The sequence below is a fragment of the Chiloscyllium plagiosum genome, unplaced genomic scaffold (genome assembly GCF_037043375.1).
Source record: "Chiloscyllium plagiosum isolate Xiang-an unplaced genomic scaffold, Cpla_swu_hap1 HiC_scaffold_2, whole genome shotgun sequence".
Lineage (NCBI taxonomy): Eukaryota > Metazoa > Chordata > Chondrichthyes > Orectolobiformes > Hemiscylliidae > Chiloscyllium > Chiloscyllium plagiosum.
The window spans coordinates 17,130,025-17,150,025 of record NW_028270140.1 but is presented as its reverse complement, the minus strand read 5'-3'; the positions used below and the strand labels follow the sequence as shown (position 1 = coordinate 17,150,025).

At 46.3% G+C, this 20,001-nt stretch overlaps 1 protein-coding gene and 1 long non-coding RNA gene across 3 annotated transcripts in view; one reads left to right on the top strand and one right to left on the bottom strand.

Moving 5' to 3' along the window:
* Positions 1-510: 510 nt before the first annotated feature.
* On the bottom strand, positions 511-11,499 carry LOC148151829 (uncharacterized). The gene is made up of 3 exons (XR_015759614.1): positions 11,328-11,499; positions 7,847-7,935; positions 511-3,283 (listed from the first exon to the last, which is right to left on the bottom strand). It is a non-coding gene; the product is annotated as an uncharacterized LOC148151829 (long non-coding RNA).
* Positions 10,947-20,001, top strand: part of LOC122564897 (CXXC-type zinc finger protein 4-like) — a 61,395-nt gene continuing 52,340 nt past the window's right edge. The window contains exons 1-2 of one of the 2 annotated variants that reach the window (XM_087994979.1): positions 10,947-11,986; positions 15,012-15,050. In XM_087994979.1, coding sequence (XP_087851105.1) covers positions 11,372-11,986; positions 15,012-15,035 — 639 coding nt within the window. In that variant the 5' untranslated portion in view covers positions 10,947-11,371 and the 3' untranslated portion in view covers positions 15,036-15,050. Of the gene's footprint in view, positions 11,987-15,011; positions 15,051-20,001 lie in introns of those variants that run through there. The other variant, XM_043720332.2, reaches the window with a different exon arrangement.

Sequence of the window (20,001 nt, the reverse complement as noted above, 5' to 3'; positions counted from 1 at the left end):
CTCCCCATTATACACAATCCCTTCTCCCACGCTGAGTCCCAGCACCTGGGCTGGGGGGTACAGACAGTAAGTGGACTGACCATGTGGCCGTTCGAGTGCGTGTGACTTAATGCACAGCAAGATCCCAGTCCCCGGTTACCACCCCGTCATCACCCACGCAAAAACCTCACTGAGAAAGGCGCTTTTTTTCTCCCCCAACCCACATCCACAGTTTGGACAAAATAACAGGAGACACGGGGCACAGAAAGATCCCACAGTGTTGACAATGTTGGGTGCAGCTCCACGTGGCACCGAGTCCAAACCTACCTCCGGGACAGGAACAGCAGGACATTCACGGACAGGTTGGAAGGGAAAACAGCGAGGTCAGGGACAGAGAAAGGTGTGTGGACTGGGTCAGTTCAGGAGGAGGGTCAATAGATTCGAAACGCTAACTCTGCTTTCCCTCCACAGATGCTGCAAGACCTGCTGAGTTTCTCTAGTTATTTCTTTTTTTTGTTTCATAGGGTTTGTCGCTCCAGACATTCGCCCAGGAATACGCCAGAGGGCTGCACCGCTAGCCACCTACATCTGAATTTATTGGCATTTCTTTTGTAATTTTGGGAAACGTAGCAGCATAGTTGACACTCAGTAAGATCCCACAAACAACAAGATAAATTATTGTTTTAAAATTAAACATTGTTGGGAGCTAAATATTAGCGAGGAACTCAATTGCTGTTTGAACATTGCCTCAAATTGTTTCCTGTCCTTCAATGATTAGGAATTTTTTTAAATATTGATTCGAGAGGGTAAGCAGGGACCTCGGTTTCAAGATCCTATCTGTCTCTAGTGCTTTACCTAAAACATGACCATTCTGGCTGTAAAACACCCGCTGTTTCTGCACTGAAGATTTGTTTTAGGTTCAAGTCTTGGAGTGAGACTTGAACCTTGCAATTTTGAACAGTCCTGTCACTAAACCAAGGCCAACAGGGTTTACAAGAGCTTTCATTCGGGTGTCAAACGGCTGATTTCTGAGGAAGGGTCACTCTGATTTCTCTCCGTTGATGCTGCCAGACCTGTCGAGCTTTTCCAGCATTTTCTGATTTGATTAAACGGCTGTCCTAGTAGCTAGCCACAGACAGAACTAGGTGAGATATTGTAATCCTGTGGTTTGAACCAGCTTTCTAAAGAATCTATTTTCCCATAATCCACCCATCCTTAGACACAATTTAGTCTTCAATTCCTGATGGAGGGCTTTTGCCCGAAACGTCGATTCTCCGGCTCCTCGGATGCTGCACCACACTCTTGGCGACAATTGAGCGCGGCCAATCCACCTAACGTGTTAATCTTTGGGAACAAGCGGAGGGCCGAGCAGAGAGCCACCCAACCACGGAAACTCCATAAGTCATCATAAATTACAATTGAATCTGAGCACCGTGAGGCAGCACTGGACCAGCCTGATGTTCTTTTTACTTGTCCATCTGGTATCGTGGAGTCCTCTGTCTCATCTCCTTTTGGTAAAATACATTAGTCTTCCACCTTACAAAGACACGCGTTTTAAATCGTGCAATGACTGGTATTTGCATGTAATTTCAAACCATACAAAGTATCAAATGCAGGATACTCTGGCAGAAAGTTATTTGTGTAAAAACTGGATACTACATTCACGGCCTCCTCCCCTCCACTCTATGCTCACCCTCTTCCCTCCATCCGTACCATACGAGCAGCACGGTGGCTCACAGCACCAGGGACCCGGGTTCGGTTCCCGTTTCGGGCGACTGTCTCTGTGGATTTCCTTCGTAGGGTTGGTGTGGACATGTTGGGCCGAAGGGCCAGTTTCCACACTGTAGGGAATCCAACCTTCTCCCACCCAATTCCCGTATCTCCCATCTGCCATTCTATCCCTCTGTGTGTGACAAAAGTAATGCTTACTGCTTCATTAGTGTTTACATGGGATATGAACTCAGGTTGAAATATTGTTGCAACACTGGTTTTCCGTGGACCGTTGATGAGGGTGTTGAGGCTTATTTGGGGCAGCAGAAAGACGTGGGCTTCCTTCCCCACATCTGCCAAAACCATCACAACAGAGAACTTGGCAAGAAGATCACAGCGTCATTGTTTTGAAAGTCTTCCAAATTGGTATTTTAAGGTGCATTTCTGGTTTAGTAGTGTGAGAATGTAGCCAACTGGGGTAAATAAAGATTGCTGGACGCACAGTTTTGCTACTGAAAGTTCATCTGCATATACACGGGAGCAAAGGGAGACACCTAGAAGAGATTATGTCATGGAGAGCCTGGGAATGAGGCTGCACTCTACCTGATACAGTTATACAAGGTAATGAATATACTTACTCTGTCTCTGTGAGGAAGTCGAACTATGTATATAAGCTAGAATTAAAATGGCTTGCTTTTTTGCATATCACGCATATCAGTGGTTAGCACTGCTGCCTCACAGCACCAGGGTCCCAACTCCAGCCTCAGGCAACTGTCTGTGTGGAGTTTGCACATTCTCCTCCTGTCTGCGTGGGTTTCCTCCGGGTGCTCCGGTTTCCTCCCACATTCCAAAGACCTACAGGGTAGGTGAATTGGCCATGCTAAAAATATTGCCCATAGTATTAGGTGCATTAGTCAGAGGGAAGTGGATCTGGGTGGGTTGCTCTTTGGAGGGTGGGTGTGGACTTGTTGGGCCGAAGGGTCTGTTTCCACACTGTAGGGAATCTAATCTAATCTAATCTAATCTAAATAAACTATTTGAACTAATGTCTTCCTCTATTTGTAATATACCTCACAATACACCAGGTTATAAGGAGAAAGGCAGGACTGCAGATGCTGGAGATCAAAGTCGAGAGTGTGGTGTTGGAAAAGCACAGCAGGTCAGGCAGCATCCGAGGAGCAGAAGAATCAACATTTCGGGAAAAAGCTCTTTCCTGATGAAGGGCTTTCCCAGCACCACGCTCTCAACACCAGGTTGTAGTCCAACAGGTTTATTTGGATGTACAGTACTATAACCTGGCGTTAGGTGATTTTTTTTAAACTTGATCCACCCCAGTCCAACACCGCCACCTCCTCATCATCTAATATCCCTGTGTGATCTGAAGTGCTCTGTTACTTTCTCAATGACGATGACTAATACCGGAGATGTCCTGCACACAACGGAGAAACAAACACAAATTACTCGCAAAACCTCCGAAGCTTTTGTTAATGACTGTCCCCGATAATATATCAGCACCGGCCTGTGTGGGGACCTCAGCGTTGCGCCTCCTGCAGCAGAATCATCTCTGTGTCTGATTCGACGCCTGGGGTGGTTCCTGCAGAGAATTAGATGTCAGACGCTGCTTAATCGCACAGTGCAGAGCAGACACCTCTTCCCGCATAGTATTACCCAGCTGCGTGCTAGCACCTATCAATCCAGCCAGGCCAGCTCCCATCCCCGTGTGAAATGACTTACTGTCTTGATCACCAGCTTCATCAATGCTCCTGTGATCCCAAACCCCCAACAGAATCATGGAGTCACGGAGCCTGTGGTAATGCTGCACTCCTGCACAGCAGGGTCCAAGCCATCTCTCTGTAATTCCCTTATCCACATTCCTGAAGAAGGGCTTATGCCCGAAACGTCGATTCTCCTTCTCCTTTGATGCTGCCTGACCTGCTGCGCTTTTCCAGCAACACATTTTTAAGCTCTTACCCACAATCAATGCTTGGATTGCAATTCCCTGCCCCCCACCCGACCTTTTTCTTTTTTTCCCCTTCTTTTTTTCTTGGAAAAACAACAAAATCTGGGTGTCATTACAGGGACAAAACCAAAGTTCACTTGTCACAACTGCGGCAGGGCGGGGCACTTTGCCAGGGAATGTAGAGGCACCCAAAACAGAACAAAGGGAGGTTTGGAGGTACTTGCCAACATTGTGGAAAGAAGGGCCACTCTGAGGGCACCCATTGGGAAAAACATGACAAACCAAGAACTGCAATTTCTCAAAGGGAGACGGACTGACATTTTGCAGTCCCCATTGGCCCGGGTAATAAGGAGGGTATAGGATTTACGTGTCTGCAGTAGTCGGGGGCAGACAATGTGAGATGTTGGTGGACACTGGAGCCTTCATATCCATCACTGACCTACCCCTGCCCACAACCAACAAAATGATTCGTGTAAAGGGAATTAGTGGGCAAAAAATTCCTGCATACTTGAGCGAAACCACTTTGGTGGAAATGAATCACTTGTATGTACCAACGCAATTTTAAGGGTTTAAAAATAATGAAGGAACTATCGTGGGAAATGATTTGATGAAAGAGTATGAGGTATTAATAGATTGCGGGAAAGGCAAATTAATTTGGCCCCATCCTGATGGGAGAAAGGAGAAAATGGGAGCCTATGCAAGCCATTTGGGGATTGTCCAAGCTGCATCTGTGACTGGACGTGATTGGCAATTGGAGGACAATGGGTTTGGTGCCATTTGCACCTCCGTCCCAGGGGTATGGGCAGAAACTAAACTAGATATCCGGCTAATTAAAATCGACCTATAGTAGCAGAAAGTCTGGAGCATAAACCACACTGACAGTACCACATTAGATTGGAGGTAAGGAGGGCAGCTGTGAAAATTGTTGAAGGGTTAGTGGATAGGGGAATTCTCTGAGAATCCACAAGCACCATCAACTCCACCACCTGGCTAGTACAGGTGCGGGGGGAGGGTGGGGGGCTACTGATTCCCCATTGATTACACAGCTCTCAATAAGGTCACACTGAAGTTGCTCCCCATTGTGACCAGCCCATCCACAATCTGGAATGGGCTATTCCAGGCCCACAAAATCTTTTCTGTACTGGACATCATCAATGGATTCTGGTCTATCCTTCTTTAAAGACCACAATTTCCCCTCCCACGTGGTTCATGATGCCCTCCAGCGCATCTCATCCACGTCCTACACTCCTGCCCTTGAACCCCACCCCTCCAACCACAACAAGGACAGAACCCCTGTCCCTTACCTTTCACCCCACCAACCTCTGCATACATCATATCATCCTTCATATCATCATTTCCACCAGCTACAAACGGACTCCACCACCAGGGATATATTTCCCTTCCCACCCCTTTCCGCTTTCCGTAAAGACCATTCCCTCTGTGACTAGCTGATCAGGTCCACGCTCCCCAACAACTCACCTACCCCTCCCGGCATCTTCCCCTGCCACCGCGGGAATTCCAAAACCCTGCGCCCACACCTCCCCTCTCACCTCCATCTAAGGCTCCAAAAGAGCCTTTCACATCCATCAAAGCTTCACCTGCACTTCCACACGTGATTTACTGTATCCGTTGCCTCCAATGCGGTCTCCTCTACATTGGGGAGATTGGATGCCTACTCGCAGAGCTTCAGAGAACATCTCCGGGACACCCGCACCAATCAACCCCACCGCCCTGTGGCTGAATATTTCAACTCCCCCTCTCACTCTGCTGAGGACATGCAGGTCCTGGGCCTCCTCCACTGCCACTCCCTCACCATCCGACGCCTGGAGGAAGAATGTCTCATCTTCCGCCTTGGAACACTTCAACCCCAGGGCATCAATGAGGACTTCACCAGTTTCCTCATTTCCCCTCCCCCCACCTTATCCCAGATCCCACTTTCCAGCTCAGCACCGCCCTCATGACCTGTCCCATCTGTCAATCCTCCTTCCCACCTATTCGCTCCACCCTCCTCTCTGACCTGTCACCTGTAGACCCATCTCCATCACTTATTGCACTCTCAGCTACCTTCCCCCTCAGCCCCACCCCCTCCCATTTATCTCTCCACCCTGGAGGCTCCCAGCCTCATTGTTGGAGGGCGTGGACCTGACCAGCTAGTCACAGAGGGAATGGTCTTTACGGAAGGGCTTTTGCCCGAAATGTCGATCTTCCTGCTCCTCAGGTGCTTTTCCAGCAACACTTAAATCTTGATTCTGGTCTATCTCGCTCCATCGTGACTCCCAAGAAAAATTTGCATTTACCAGAGGGAATAAACAGTATACCTGGACCAGACTCACCCAAGGATTCCATAACAGCCTGACTATCTTTCACCAGGCAATGTGCGATATACTCAGGGAAATCAAACTGTCCCATGGCAGTATGTTACTCCAATACGTAGATGACATCATCCTGACCTTGGAGTCCAAAGTTGGCCACCGAGAGGGACTACACCTAGTCCTGAAACAATTTGGTCTTAAAGCAAGTCTGAAGAAAGCCCAGATAGGGAAAACTAAAGTCCTGTACCCGGGACATCTGATCTCCAAAGGCACACAAAAAAAGCGCCTGTAGATAGGAAGACCGCAATACAACAGATGCAACGACTCATGACAGTCCTTGGCGCGAGGAAAGTTTTGGGCTTATTTAATCTTGGCAGAAGTTTCGTCCCTGAGTTTGACAAATTAGCAGAACCAATACAAAGGCTGGTGAAAGGGGGGTAACGATCCACGGACCCCATGGACTGGGGGCCTGAAGCATACACAAAACTAAAAGTGTCATCCCCAGGGCTGGGATGACTGAGCTAGTAAAGACTTCCACATTTACTGTAATAATGAAAGAACATTCTACTCAGTGATAGTGACTTGAAGCCATGCAGACAAACAACGGCCTATAGGATACTACTCTACTGCGGAAGGACCTGTGGTAAGTGGGTTGCCCAGCTGTATAGCCACTTTAGACTGTGCCACATGGGCCATGAGGGTTAGTGAGCCAATAGTAATGACAGGGAGTGTTATTTTACATACCAGGCGCTCCCTGGTAGAAATGTTAAATATGGGGAAACTACGATCTGTCTCTAACATGAGAAGGGCAAAGTGGGAAGGGGTCCTTCTTCCACCCACCAAATCCACAACATTAGTAAGGAATACCCGGGAGGACACGGCGGAAGGAATATTAAGTGATGGTGAGCCACACGAATGTGGGAATGTAGATGATGACGTAGCGGAGAGTAGGATAAAAGGTGTATGGTTGGAGGCAACAGATGAAATCCTGTTTGTGGACGGATCTTGGAAATATGTAGACACATCGCCACGAACAGGATGGGTGGTAGTGAACGCAGGCCTATCAGTAGTCTGAGCAGGGAGAATAGCGGGAGGCTTATTGGCACAGGTGGCAGAGTTAGTGGCCCTGACCCAGGCCTTCACAGAGGTGATGGGAAGGAAGGTTAATATTTACACTGACAGTACATATGCATTTGGAATTGTATATGACTATATGGACGTTTGGGGAAGAAGGGGATTTGTCACAACGGGGGGGGGGGGGGGGGCACACCAATCGAATATGGACAAAGAAGAGAAACCTGATTGGAGGCCAGCGAGCTCCCATCGGCTGTGGTGCTTAAAGTAAAGGCCCACCAGAGGGAGCCAGACAAACAAGACCCCGAATGGCACATTTTGAAGGGAACCGAGCTGCAGATAAAGAGGACATCCAATCCTTGTCAGTTACATTCTTTGAGGATGGCCCCACCGTTAGTGTTACCCATCTGCACGCTGATACTCCTGAGGGAGAACGCGCTCGGTGGAAGGCACAAGGGGCCACACCGGACAGAAAAGGCCTTTGGAGATTAAACGACAAGGCCATGCCCCCCCCCCCCCCCCCCCAGTGCATTCAGCACACCCTAATGCAATTACACCATGGCCTGTCCCACGTGGGGCGAGATGTTATGATGACCAGTATCGGTAGGAATGGTGGCGGAAAGGCACGGGCATGATACTGTCACCGGTGTGGGACGTGTGCCCAATTCAACCCAGGCAGGCCCATTAAGATCAGGATGGGACACCAGCCATTCCCAAAGGGACCCTGGGAGCAAATACAGATAGATTGTACGGGACCACTTCCCCAATCCCACAGGAAGACATACTGCCTGGTAATTGTTGACCAACCTACCAGAGGGGTAGAAGCATATCTGACCCGGAATTGTTCAGCGAACACAGTGGCTAGGATTCTGGCTGATTCTGACCAAGGGACCCATTTCACTGGAAGAGTGATAAAAACCATATGTCAGCTGATGAGCATCAAACTAAAATTCCACATACCTTACCATCCCCAAAGTTCAGGAATGGTAGAGTGCATGATCAACGGCTAAAACTATGCAGGACTTGAGAAAAAGCTGGACAGAGGTCCTGCCTGCGGCTAAGAGCAACCACGTGCCACACAACTGGAATGACCCCATATGAACTGATGACCGGCAGAGCAATGCAACTGCCTGAGTTTATCACAACGGGAGGTTCCGACGTCGGCCCACTCCGAGATAGAATACGGCGCTATGTGCTGACTCTAAGTGCCCAGTTAAAGGACAAGGGCAAAACAGCAAGGGACAATCAGGAAAGACAAGATGAACAAAGGGAATTAGAGAATTGCCTTGAGGTTCCGCCAACAGGGAGCAAGGTGATGGTAAAGATCCTACCCAGGAAACTTGGGTTTGCCCCAACATGGAATGGCCCAATGAAGTTATCATCGGTAGAGACTTGCATAGATATGAGAGGGAAGGGCGTCTGGAAACATTGGTGCTAACTCAAAGAGTATGCAGACACCAACTGAGATTCTGAATGATATATTTGATTGACAGAACGACCCTCCACTAGACCTCCTGATCAGGAGTGCGGGAAGTTGCGCACAGGTGACAAAGCCTTTGGAGCATTGTTAAAATAGAGTAATAAGATATTGCTTTTTGGATAAATGCGATCCTGACCTTAGTAGTTACCAGTCTGGGAGCACTGAAGCCAAAGAGGGAGCTGCATGCTAACATTTACCTTTACATGTCCTACACACATGCCCAAACAGTCAACACCTCCAAATGCTGGGTTTGTACTCAAATACCCAGACATTCAAAGGAAGGTATCCCTCTCTGGCCAGTCCCCTTTAATGAGTCCGAAATGGCACAATGGTTGATAGATTGGGAAAATCAAAGCGAGGCCAAATGGACAGGATTACCAAAGTTACCATTAGTAAACTCCCAGAATAACAAAGAATGATAGGAACAGACCGGCGACTGCCTGAATCTGTTACTAAAATGGTACCACCCTGAGTATAACAAAACCTGGCCAAGCGGACAGGCGGTTGCATTCCCATGACCAAAAGGGAGACTGAAGACCGAAAGAAAAGAATTAATATTTACATCTTGTAACAATGTAATTAACACTTGGTAATGACTCAGAAAGACTCCATAGTTATCTGTAATAATGTTAGTCAGTCACAAAATGAGCATCAGACTTGTTATAACCTTGTGAATGGAAGTACAGCAAATCAACTCAAGGAGTACAAAGGCCAAGGAGGCACTTGTGGGAGAGCTTGGGAATACAAACCAGATCAAGGAGCACCAAGGTTATCAAGCTGCAACATCTGCTGATAACAGCGATCGGGAACAAAGGCGGTTTATTGCGAAATGTACCCCTAAGTTGTAGATTCATAAAATTGTATAAATAAACCAGCCCAAGCTGTATTGGATGAGAAATCCAGGCACCCCAGGGAGGACTTGACCTCTCCCAAAAGCTTTTGTCAAGTGGGCAGCACGATGACTCAGTGGGCAGCACTTCTTCCTCACAGCGCCACGGACCCGGGATCAATTCCCGCCTCGGGCGACTGTCTGTGTGAGGTTTGCACATTCTCCCCCGTGTCTGCATGGGTTTCCTCCCACAATCCAAAGGTGTGCAGGTCAGGCGAATTGGCCACGCTAAACTGCCTATAGTGTTAGGTGCATTAGTCAGGGGTAAATGTAGGAGAATGGGTCTGGGTGGGTTACTCTTTGAAGGGTTGGTGTGGACTTGTTGGGCTGAAGGGCCTACTTCCATACTGCAGGGAATCTAGTATAAATAAACTGTGTTTGGCCCACTATCAATCTGAGCGGGGTAATATTTTACTGACAACAGAATCCTGCAAGGAGCACTTCATCTGCTGTCTCTTCATTGCATGTTTATCATCTACAAGGCACAGGTCAGGACCAGGATGAAATACTCCCCATTTGCCTGGGTGGGTGCATCTCAACACTCAAGGACCTTGACACCATCCAGGACAAAGCAGCCTGTTTGATTGATACCCTGTCTACAAACATTCAGTTCCTCCACCATCTATACCAGCTGTGTGTACCATAGAAAACATGAACTGCAGGAACTCGCCAAATGCTTAGACAGTATCTTCCAAACCCATGGCCGCTTCCATCTAGGAGAAAATGGGCAGCAGATACTTGGGAACACGATTACCTTCAAGTTCCCCTCTCAACCACTCAACTCCCGTCTTGGAAATAGGTCGCTGTTCCTTCACTGAAAACCCCAGAACACTCTCCCTTAAAGGCGTTGTATCCCTACAGTGGTTTAAGAAGGCAACTCACCACCACCACCTTCTTGAAGGCAACCGGAAATGAGCAATAAATGCTGGCCCATCCAGGGATACCCACATCTCAAAAAAAAACTTGAGAAGCAGTGTGTCATTCTAACTGTTTGGAATTCAAACTTCTCCATAGTGAGCCCCTGTTCCAGTTCGGAACGGATGTCAAACGGTCTCTGAATCTCCATGTTGGGGGGGGGGGGGGTGCAACAATTGATTTAAAACTGCGTTTTCCAGTTTAAGCCCCTTCCCTCCTTGAATATGGACTGAGATGCAACCAGTGGATTACTTGGACTCAATTATCACAACCTAACCAGCCATTTCTCACTGTGTGTTTCCTGCGGATTTAACTGAATTGTAATTTAAGGTGATGGCTTTCAACTCGAAATTAATCCCAGACGAAATGGGCCTGGTCGGTAATGGTAGTTAAATCCTAAATCAAGCGACAGAGAACTGTAGCCATCAGCAAAAATGAAATAGCTGCAAAGCAATGGTTTCAGCTTCCCCAGTGTGTCTCTCTGGATTAAGAGCTGGAGTGGAGCTGGAATCTTCCTCCGCTGTGGTGCTTCCCCGTTTAAGCCAGAAAGCGCTCGGTCCTTGCACAACCAGATGTGAGCTCTGGGGCTTCACACTTGCTTGTGCTGGAGGTTGGAGGCTGTGCCACTGAATGGTTCGAGGTTTCCACCAAAGACCCCCTAAAACTTCGCCAGTTTGCCCACCACAGTCTCATCCTGAGCACCTTTGAGGAAAAAGGTGCTGAAACCCTAGTACTCCTGGATCAGAAAACTCACTGCAAAAAAAAATACCCTACAGTGACAACTCGGTCTGCCTTGAATTTTCCCCAGCCCTTGACCTGCCTCTCGGCGTGTTTAATTTTCCTCCTGGCTTCACAGGAGCAGTTTGCTTCTCAGCTCTCTCCCCTGTTAAAAAAAAGAAAATAACAAAGCAGAGGAGGTGGAAGAAATATGCATTTAAAACAAAAAGATGCACAGACGATGAGAGTGTGTGTGTGAGAGAGAGGGGGGCAGTGAAGAGGGAAACTTGCCCGAGATCTCGGTGTCTGCTGCTGTTTCAGAGAGACTGTGAGCGATGTCAGATGGAGGAGCCGGTGCCTGCATTGGGAAAGAGGAGGCGAGCGTGGTGCTGCTGGATGCTGAGCCCGAGGATGAGCGTTGCATCCGAGCCTTGAGAGAAGGGGAGGCGCCAGGCTCCGCCAGCAGCAGGCTGGGAGGGTCCCGCCGCAAGCCTGAGAGCGAGCGGCCCCGGGACAGGCGAGCGGCCGCGATGTGCACCCCGAGCAGCGGCCCCGCTCTGCAGAGCGAGCCGGCGCAGCGCCCCCCGGCCGGGCGAACCTCAGGCGAGAGGCTGCGGCTGGAGGACGCCGCTTTCCCCGCCCCCCTGGGAGCTCTCTCCCTGCCCCCCGGCATCATCATCATGACCGGCCCCCTGCACTCGCCCGCGGCTCTGGCGGCTGTCACCGCCAGCCTGCCCGACTGCACTCTGCTCGCCCCCCCGGGTCCCGGTGCGGCTCCGGGGCCAGCGCCGGCCAAGAGGAAGAGGAAACGGTGCGGGCTCTGCTCGCCCTGCAGGAGGCTCATCAACTGCGGAGAGTGCAGCAGCTGCCGGAACCGCAAAACCGGGCACCAGATCTGCAAGCTGCGGAAATGCGAGGAACTGAAGAAAAAACCAGGCTCTTCACCAGAGGTACATCACAACCGAGAGAGGGAAGGCCAGGGCAAACAGAGACAGCAAAGGGGCTGCACAAAACTCAGCAGGTCCGGCAGCATCTTTACAGAGAGAAACAGAGTTAACATTGCAGGTTATAAACACAAAGTGCTGGAGAAACTCTAGGTCCGGCAGCATCTTACAGAGGGAAACAGAGTTAACATTACAGGTTATAAACACAAAGTGCTGGAGAAACTCAGCAGGTCTGGTAACATCTGTACAGAAAGAGAGAAACAGAGTTAACATTACAGGTTACAAACGCAGAAAGTGCTGGAGAAACTCAGCAGGTCTGGCAGCGTCTGCCGGCAGAGAAACAAGAGTGATCGTTTCAAGTCCACTATGACTCTATCAGAACTCCAGCTGACCATCACATGGATGCTGCCAGACCTGCAGAGTTTCTCCAGCACTTTGTGTTTGTAACCTGTAATGTTAACTTTGCTTCTCTCTCTTGCCAAATGCTCATTACTTCCTCATTAACACTCAACGCTGGAGCCCCCCAAGGGTGTGTACTCAGCCCCCTACTGTACTCACTGTATACCCATGACTACATCGCCAGATACCAGACTAATGCCATTGACAAGTTGCGAAAGTGAGCTGGAGTTCTGATAGAGTCATAGTGGACTCGAATTAACCACTCTTGTTTCTCTGTCTGCAGATGCTGCCAGACCTGCTGAGTTTCTCCAGCATTTTGTGTTTATAACCTGTAATGTTAACTCTGTTCTTCTTTCTCACTAGATGCTGCCAGACCTGCTGAGTTTCTCCAGCATTTTGTGTTTATAACCCGTAATGTTAACTCTGTTCTTCTTTCTCACTAGATGCTGCCAGACCTGCCGAGTTTCTCCAGCATTTTGTGTTTATAACCTGTAATGTTAACTCTGTTCTTCTTTCTCACTAGATGTTGCCAGACGTGCCGAGTTTCTCCAGCATTTTGTGTTTATAACCTGTAATGTTAACTCTGTTCTTTCTCACTAGGTGCTGCCAGACCTGCTGAGTTTCTCCAGCATTTTGTGTTTATGACCTGTAATGTTAACTCTGTTCTTCTTTCTCACTAGATGCTGCCAGACCTGCCGAGTTTCTCCAGCATTTTGTGTTTATGACCTGTAATGTTAACTCTGTTCTTCTTTCTCACTAGATGCTGCCAGACCTGCCGAGTTTCTCTAGCGCTTCCTGTTCTTTTGGCTTGTTTCAGATCTCCAGCATCCACAGTTTTTTGTTGTATTTTAGATTGGGAAGGGGCTCATTCTTTACCATTTATTCACATCTTGTAGTTATTTGAATTGATCAGGGTGACACATGATGCATCAGTCCATGCAATCGAGAATCTAAACTGTTGCGTGTTCATTGTGCTTTTCCCAGGATGTGCTGTAATTGGAGAGCTGACTGAAACAACTCCGCCGAGTAACAATTTAATGGTACAGCGCTCTTCAAAGTGCCTTCTGACTTAACCCCAGGAGTCGACCTTTCAGTCTTTGGCAATTCATGTTTAAATTTGGTCTCTGCTTACTGGCATTGACCTAGTCACTGGAGTACAGGTGTGCACAGAAGACTAGGAAATGGTGGATATAACTAGACACCACACAACCAGCATTCTATCTGGACTCTGTCATATATTCAGTCTGGCTGAAGACAGGCAGTGCTGCATTGAGACTCTCGGTAAACATTCTTGATTACAGCCTACACACAGTGCTAACTTTTGTTGCTCACTAGATTGTCCCTTTAGCCGTGGAGATTTGGAAAGGTGCTGTTGTCTGTTTGGTAAATAAACACTGAATCTGAACACAGTAGCTTGTTAATATTGTTATGAAGATGGAAAAGTTTGAGAGGCCAAGAACTAGTTAAAGTAAAAATTAACAACTTTATTTCTTAAAGTATAACAAAGAATAATTAACTAAACTATTTACAACTCCTTCCTCTAACCTATCTTTTACCTTCCCCTTCCACAATACTAGTCTGATAAAACCCCTGATTAAGATTTACCAAAATTCAACTTTTCAAAAACCAGCCAGACGTAGAATCTTCTTTTCTTCTTAGGGATTTCTGCTTCACAGGTTACTGAATGATAAAGGTACCTTTAAGACAGCTATTCTTTGGTCAGTTTGCAGATGTCATTGGCTTGGCAGTTCTCCACCCAACTGTTCAATTTTCCCCATCTTACAATCTGATGCTTCAGGGGTATGTCATTGGCTTTTAAGATTGTCAATATACTCAATTCAACTTGATTGGAATTTGGTACTTTTTGGGGGCATAATTTAAACTGATAGGCCTAATTCAAATCTATATTGTTATTTCTAGGCAACAAGCTACCCTAGCTACTGGATGAAAAAGTTACATTACATCTTGTTCAGAACAATTGGTGCTTTCAGGTAGTTCTGCTAGCTTTTAACTTTCTTAAAGGTACAGTATACCCACATCTTCATAACAGTATCAGCAACAGCGGTTTAATGTGTAGGTGTGTTTAAGTTTGTCTGAGTCTCCATGGTACACACCAAGAGAAACAATCGACCATTCCTGGTCCATGGTTGGTGTTGACAGTATTGACTGTGAGAAAATGTGGCTAGTTCATACGTCAGCTGTAACCCATCCTATGGTGCAAGTGGTAAAGACTTGTGTATTGGAAGCAAGTTGATTTAGCATCTGATGGGGATACCATGGTCTAATTTACCAGCAGTTAGGGGTCCCTTCAATTCAATGACTGGAAAACTAGGACAATACGCTCACATCTTTCCGAAATATGTTGGCGGTGGACAATGTTTTTAGCTGCTGTCTGTATTCTTGCAAAATGTAGGCTGATTGCTTAACATTTGGGACTTATCTCCATATGTACTTTGTATGACTTCATGTATAGTGCTATCTTTCACTTAATAGTGAAATATTGAGGATGCTGGAAATCTGCAATAAGGACAAATGCTGGAGAAACTCAGTAGTTCTGGCATCACCTGTGAAGAGAGAAAAACAGTTAATTTTTCGAATCCAAAGACTCTTCTTCAAAATTGATGTGTTTCAGATCGTCTGCATTGGAGAACTTTGAATGCTGTTGGAGATGACAACTGGTAGTTTGGAAACAGTCATTTGTTCAGATTACTTTTATTATTGGGTCCTGTGGGATGTGTATCAAAGAATCTCATGCACATAGATGAACCATAAAGACAGGTTTCAGTGTTTGGCTTAGGATTTGCCCACCAATGAGGCAACAACCCCTTTCCAAATCACCAGGCCTTAAGACCCTGAGATATAGAAACAGAAATTAGGTCACTCAGCCCATCGATTCTGCTCCACCATTCTCCTATCTTCTCCCATAACCATTGATCCCTTACTAATCAAGAATCTCCTATCTCTTGTCATAAATAAGAATGTGGGTATCCATGTTACTACCTCTCGCATGTGAAGTGTGTGCTCCATCATTTAAGCTAATTCCCCCACCCCAACCTTCAGAATTCAGACAAGACCAGCTGGAAAAATACCAAAGTTAACATTGTACTCCTATTGAAAACAAGAAGGTGAAAATAGACAGACTGGTTAACGCATTAGTCTTGAGTCCTGGGTAGAATAATTAACTCAGTTATTAGTTGTGAGCTTGGTTCTTGTGCTATCGGTAATTATTAAGTAAACTACAGTCAACTTTGATTCAAACAGCAATATTCTGACAAATAATCTTTCTCAATGAGGCAATAGCCTATGGTAGGCTAATAATCCAAAGACCAAGGTAATGTTTTAGGTTCAAATCCTGACATGGCAGATGATGAAATTTGCACTCAATAAGCCTAAACAATGTCCATGAAGCCATTGCTAATTATTAGGAAAAACCCATCTGGCTCACCAATGTCCTTTTGGGAAGGAAACTGCCATTCTCACCTGGTCTAACTGACATATGACTCCAGACCCAGAGCAACATGGTTGGCACTTAACTGCATTCTGAGCAGTTAGGAGTGGGCAATAATGCTGGCCTATCCCTGAGACAGGCACATCACATAAATAAATGAAAAAAATAAACCTTTTTACAGAAGTGACAACATAAGTTGATGTTGATTAAACACAATAGCATGAAGTTCCTACACTTAGACGGTTGGTTTTGACACAGCTTCACATGAGAAGCTTTGGTCAAACTCAGAGCGCTGGAAATTCATCTTTGGAATGGATAGGACATTGGGTGAATGATGAGTAGATCTTAGAGGAGGTGGTTGGGGGAGTTCAGTATGGGTCATCTTGAGGTCAGTATTGCTGCCTTGTTAACTTGAACACCGATTCTAAGTTGGAACTGTAATTGTGGGTCAATGTGGACAGGCCTCTATATGGACACATTCAGTCCTACACAGTGGGAGAGCTAGTCACCTTTAACTGTGTAGTCTTATTAGAATACCTGAAACTCACTGTCATTTGAAGCAGGTGGTGTGGTCGGTGGTAGTGGATGTTCTCTGATTTCTCGATTTAAATTTAAAATTTTCAAATCACTCTTTGGGCTGACCTCAGACTGTGTCTGTTAATTCCTCTATCCTTCTAATTCCTCGTCTGCCTACTGGTCCCAGCACAGAACATTCACCCCTCATGTCCAATCTACAATTGCTGGCAGAATCTTCAGCTTTTTAGCCTTTGCAATGCCAGCTCCCCTGCCCACAGCCCCCTCCCCTAGCCATCATTCTCCATTTCATTCGGTGTCTCACCTTTTCTGTCAAATCTCAGTCATCATTGTTCATTCTCTCACCACGATTCCGAGTCTGTTACATTAACCTGTGTTACCTTTTTACTCATCCAAGCTTATTTAGCAGCTGCAATACAAAATCTTCACAATGCTGATCTTACCCCACACCCCCAATCTCCTCTCCCACGCTCTTAAAAACAAAGTTAAAAATCACACAACACCAGGTTATAGTCCAACAGGTTTAGTTGGAAGCACTAGCTTTTGGAGCGACGCTCCTTCATCAGGTGACTACCACCTGATGAAGGAGCGTCGCTCCGAAAGCTAGTGTGCTTCCAATTAAACCTGTTGGACTATAACCTCATGTTATGTGATTTTTAACTTTGTACACCCCAGTCCAACACCGGCATCTCCAAATTTTAAAAGCAAATACTTTATCCTCTTTTCTCCTGCCTCTCTTCGAGTGGGAAATTTCCAAGTTAGGAGTCAACCTGCGATGTAGTTGTGAAGTTGGAATGACATGTCCTTGAGTGTGCAGCAGGCCAATAACCTAATCCAAGGGCCAATTTTACAGAATTGTGCTCCTGGTGAAATGTCCCACCTGCTGGGGAGTGTGCATCAGTCAAATTGCAGACACGCTTTTCACCGGTCTGCTTCTATTAAAGTGGATGGATGAAGAATTTTTCTCTTCTGCGAGAATGTATGCTGTTGGTGGACCATTATAAAATCAGCCTCATATTATAGAATTTGCATTTGCAACATTATCACAATGCAGAACTGTAATATAAGACATGCATGTCAAACATGTGTCCACATGTAGCCTTTTGCCAATGTCAAGCCATACAGCATTCTTGATGCAAACATCTTTTATGTTTAATCTATTTCCTTCCATAAATTTGCCAAAAAATGTTCACAAATAGATATAACTGGCTAACTTTGAAAGCATAATTCAGCCAACTCATTGGACACTTGAGATTTTGTGATATATAAAGAACAAAGAACAAAGAAAATTCACAGCCCAGGAACAGGCCCTTCGGCCCTCCAAGCCTGAGCTGATCCAAATGTACTGTCTAAACCTGTTGGTCAATTCCTAAGCATCTGTATCACTCTGCTCCCCACCTATTCATGCATTTGTCCAGACACATCTTAAGTGAATATACCATGCCTGCCTCTACCACCTCTGCTGGCAACGTGTTGCAAACGCCCACCACCCTCTGTGTGAAGTACTTGCAGCGTGTATCCCCCTTAAACTTTTCACCTCTCACCTTGAAAGCGTGACCTCTCGTTATTGATTCCTTCACTCTGGGAAAAAGCTTGTCTTTATCCACCCTGGAGAAAGTGAGGACTGCAGGTCCTGGAGACCAGAGTTAAAAAATGTGGTGCTGGAAAAACACAGCAGGTCAGGCAGCATCCGAGGAGCAGGAGAATCGATGTTTCGGGCATAAGCCCTTCTATCCACCCTGTCTATACCCTTCATGATTTTGTAAACCTCAATCAGGTCCCCCTTCAATCTCCTTTTTTCTAATGAAAATACCCCTAACCTACTCAACCTTTCTTCATAGCTAGCATCTTCCATACCAGACAACATCCTCATAAACCTTCTCTGCACCCTCCCCAAAGTGTCCACATCCTTTTGTAATGTGGCGACCAGAACTGTACACAGTATTCTAAATGCGGCCGAACCAATGTCTTGTACAATTTTAACATGACTTGCCAGCTCTTTCACTCAATACCCCGTCCAATGTAGGCAAGCATACTATATGCCTTCTTGACCACTCTAGCCACCTGTGCAGCAACCTTCAGGATACAATGGACCTGCACTCCCAGATCTCTCTGCCCATCAACTTTTCCCAAGGCTCCTCCGTTCATTGTATAATTCGCTCTAGAATCGGTCTTGCCTAAATGCATTACCTCACATTTGTCTGGATTGAAAACCATCTGCCACTTTCCGCCCAACTCTCCAGTCTATCTATATCCTCCTGTATTCTCTGACAGTCCCCTATGCTTTCTGCTACTCCACCAATCTTCGTGTCATCTGCAAACTTGCTGATCATACCAACAGTGCCCTCTTCCAATTGCACCATTTGAGGTTTTGCCACTCTCTCACAACCAACTGCATCTTCTGCTTCAACTGAACTAGAGTTTCCAATGTAAACTAGCATCCATCAATCACTCTTTAACTTCTCTACCTGCCAATATGTTGCACAGTTTGAGCACAGATCATGTTATAGGGAAAAAAAACCTTTGATGAATGAGAGCGTCATGTAATAGAAAATAGTACCGATTGACAAATCTTCATTTCGCATACTGCACGGATGCTTGACTACTTTACTTTACAATTAAAGCCAACTCTAATGAATGCATTTTTTGAGGAAAGAATATCCTTAAATCAAGAGTCATATATCTTCAAATCTTTACAAACCAATTTTAAATTTTGTATTATTCCTATTACAGGAATATTTTTCAAATCTTTTGGCCCAGGAAGTTGACTGTGGATGTTCAATAGGACAAAGAAATATCACGAGCATTTTTTCTGTTTAGTGGAATGAACTCTCAGCTTTACATAATCAATGTGGTGTTGATTACTATCAACCGTGGCTCAATTGATAGCAGTCAAGAATGTGGTGCTGGGAAAGCACAGCAGGTCAGGCAGCATCCGGGGAGCAGGAAAATCGAGTATGTTGCTTTCTGTGTTCAGGTTTTGGTCTGGGACTTTGAACGCACAGCCTCAGAGATCAGGGTGCTATCAATTGAGCGGCTAGTCGAAAGTGAGGACTGCAGATGCTGGAGATCAAAGTTGAGAGTGTGCTGCTGAAAAGCACAGCAGGTCAGGCAGCATCTGAGGAACAGGAGAATTGATGTTTCAGGCAAAAGCCCTTCATCAGAACTGTCACATATATAATTAATGCTGTCCTGCTAAAGGGCTTTTGCCCGAAATGTCAATTTTCCTGCTCCACTGATACTGCCTGACCTGCTGTGTCTTTCCAGCAACACACTCTCGACTCTGATCTCCAGCATCTGCAGTCCTCACTTTCGACCAGCCGCTCAATTGATAGCACCCTGACCTCTGAGGCTGTGCATTCAAAGTCCCAGACCAAAACCTGAACACAGAAAGCAAGATACTCCAGTACAATATTGCTGTCTTGTTAGAGGTGGCGTTTATCAGATGAGACATTAAACTAAAGTCCCTTTTGCCCTCTCAGATGGAAGTAGAAGATCTTCTGCACTAAAGGAGAGCAGACCCTCCCTGGTCAATATTCCTCCTTCAGTTAAGATTTTAAGAATTGTGATGGTCATTATCACATTACTGTTTATGGGAACTCTGGGAAGAATTTTCTGGAGGTGACCAAGGTCTTATCAT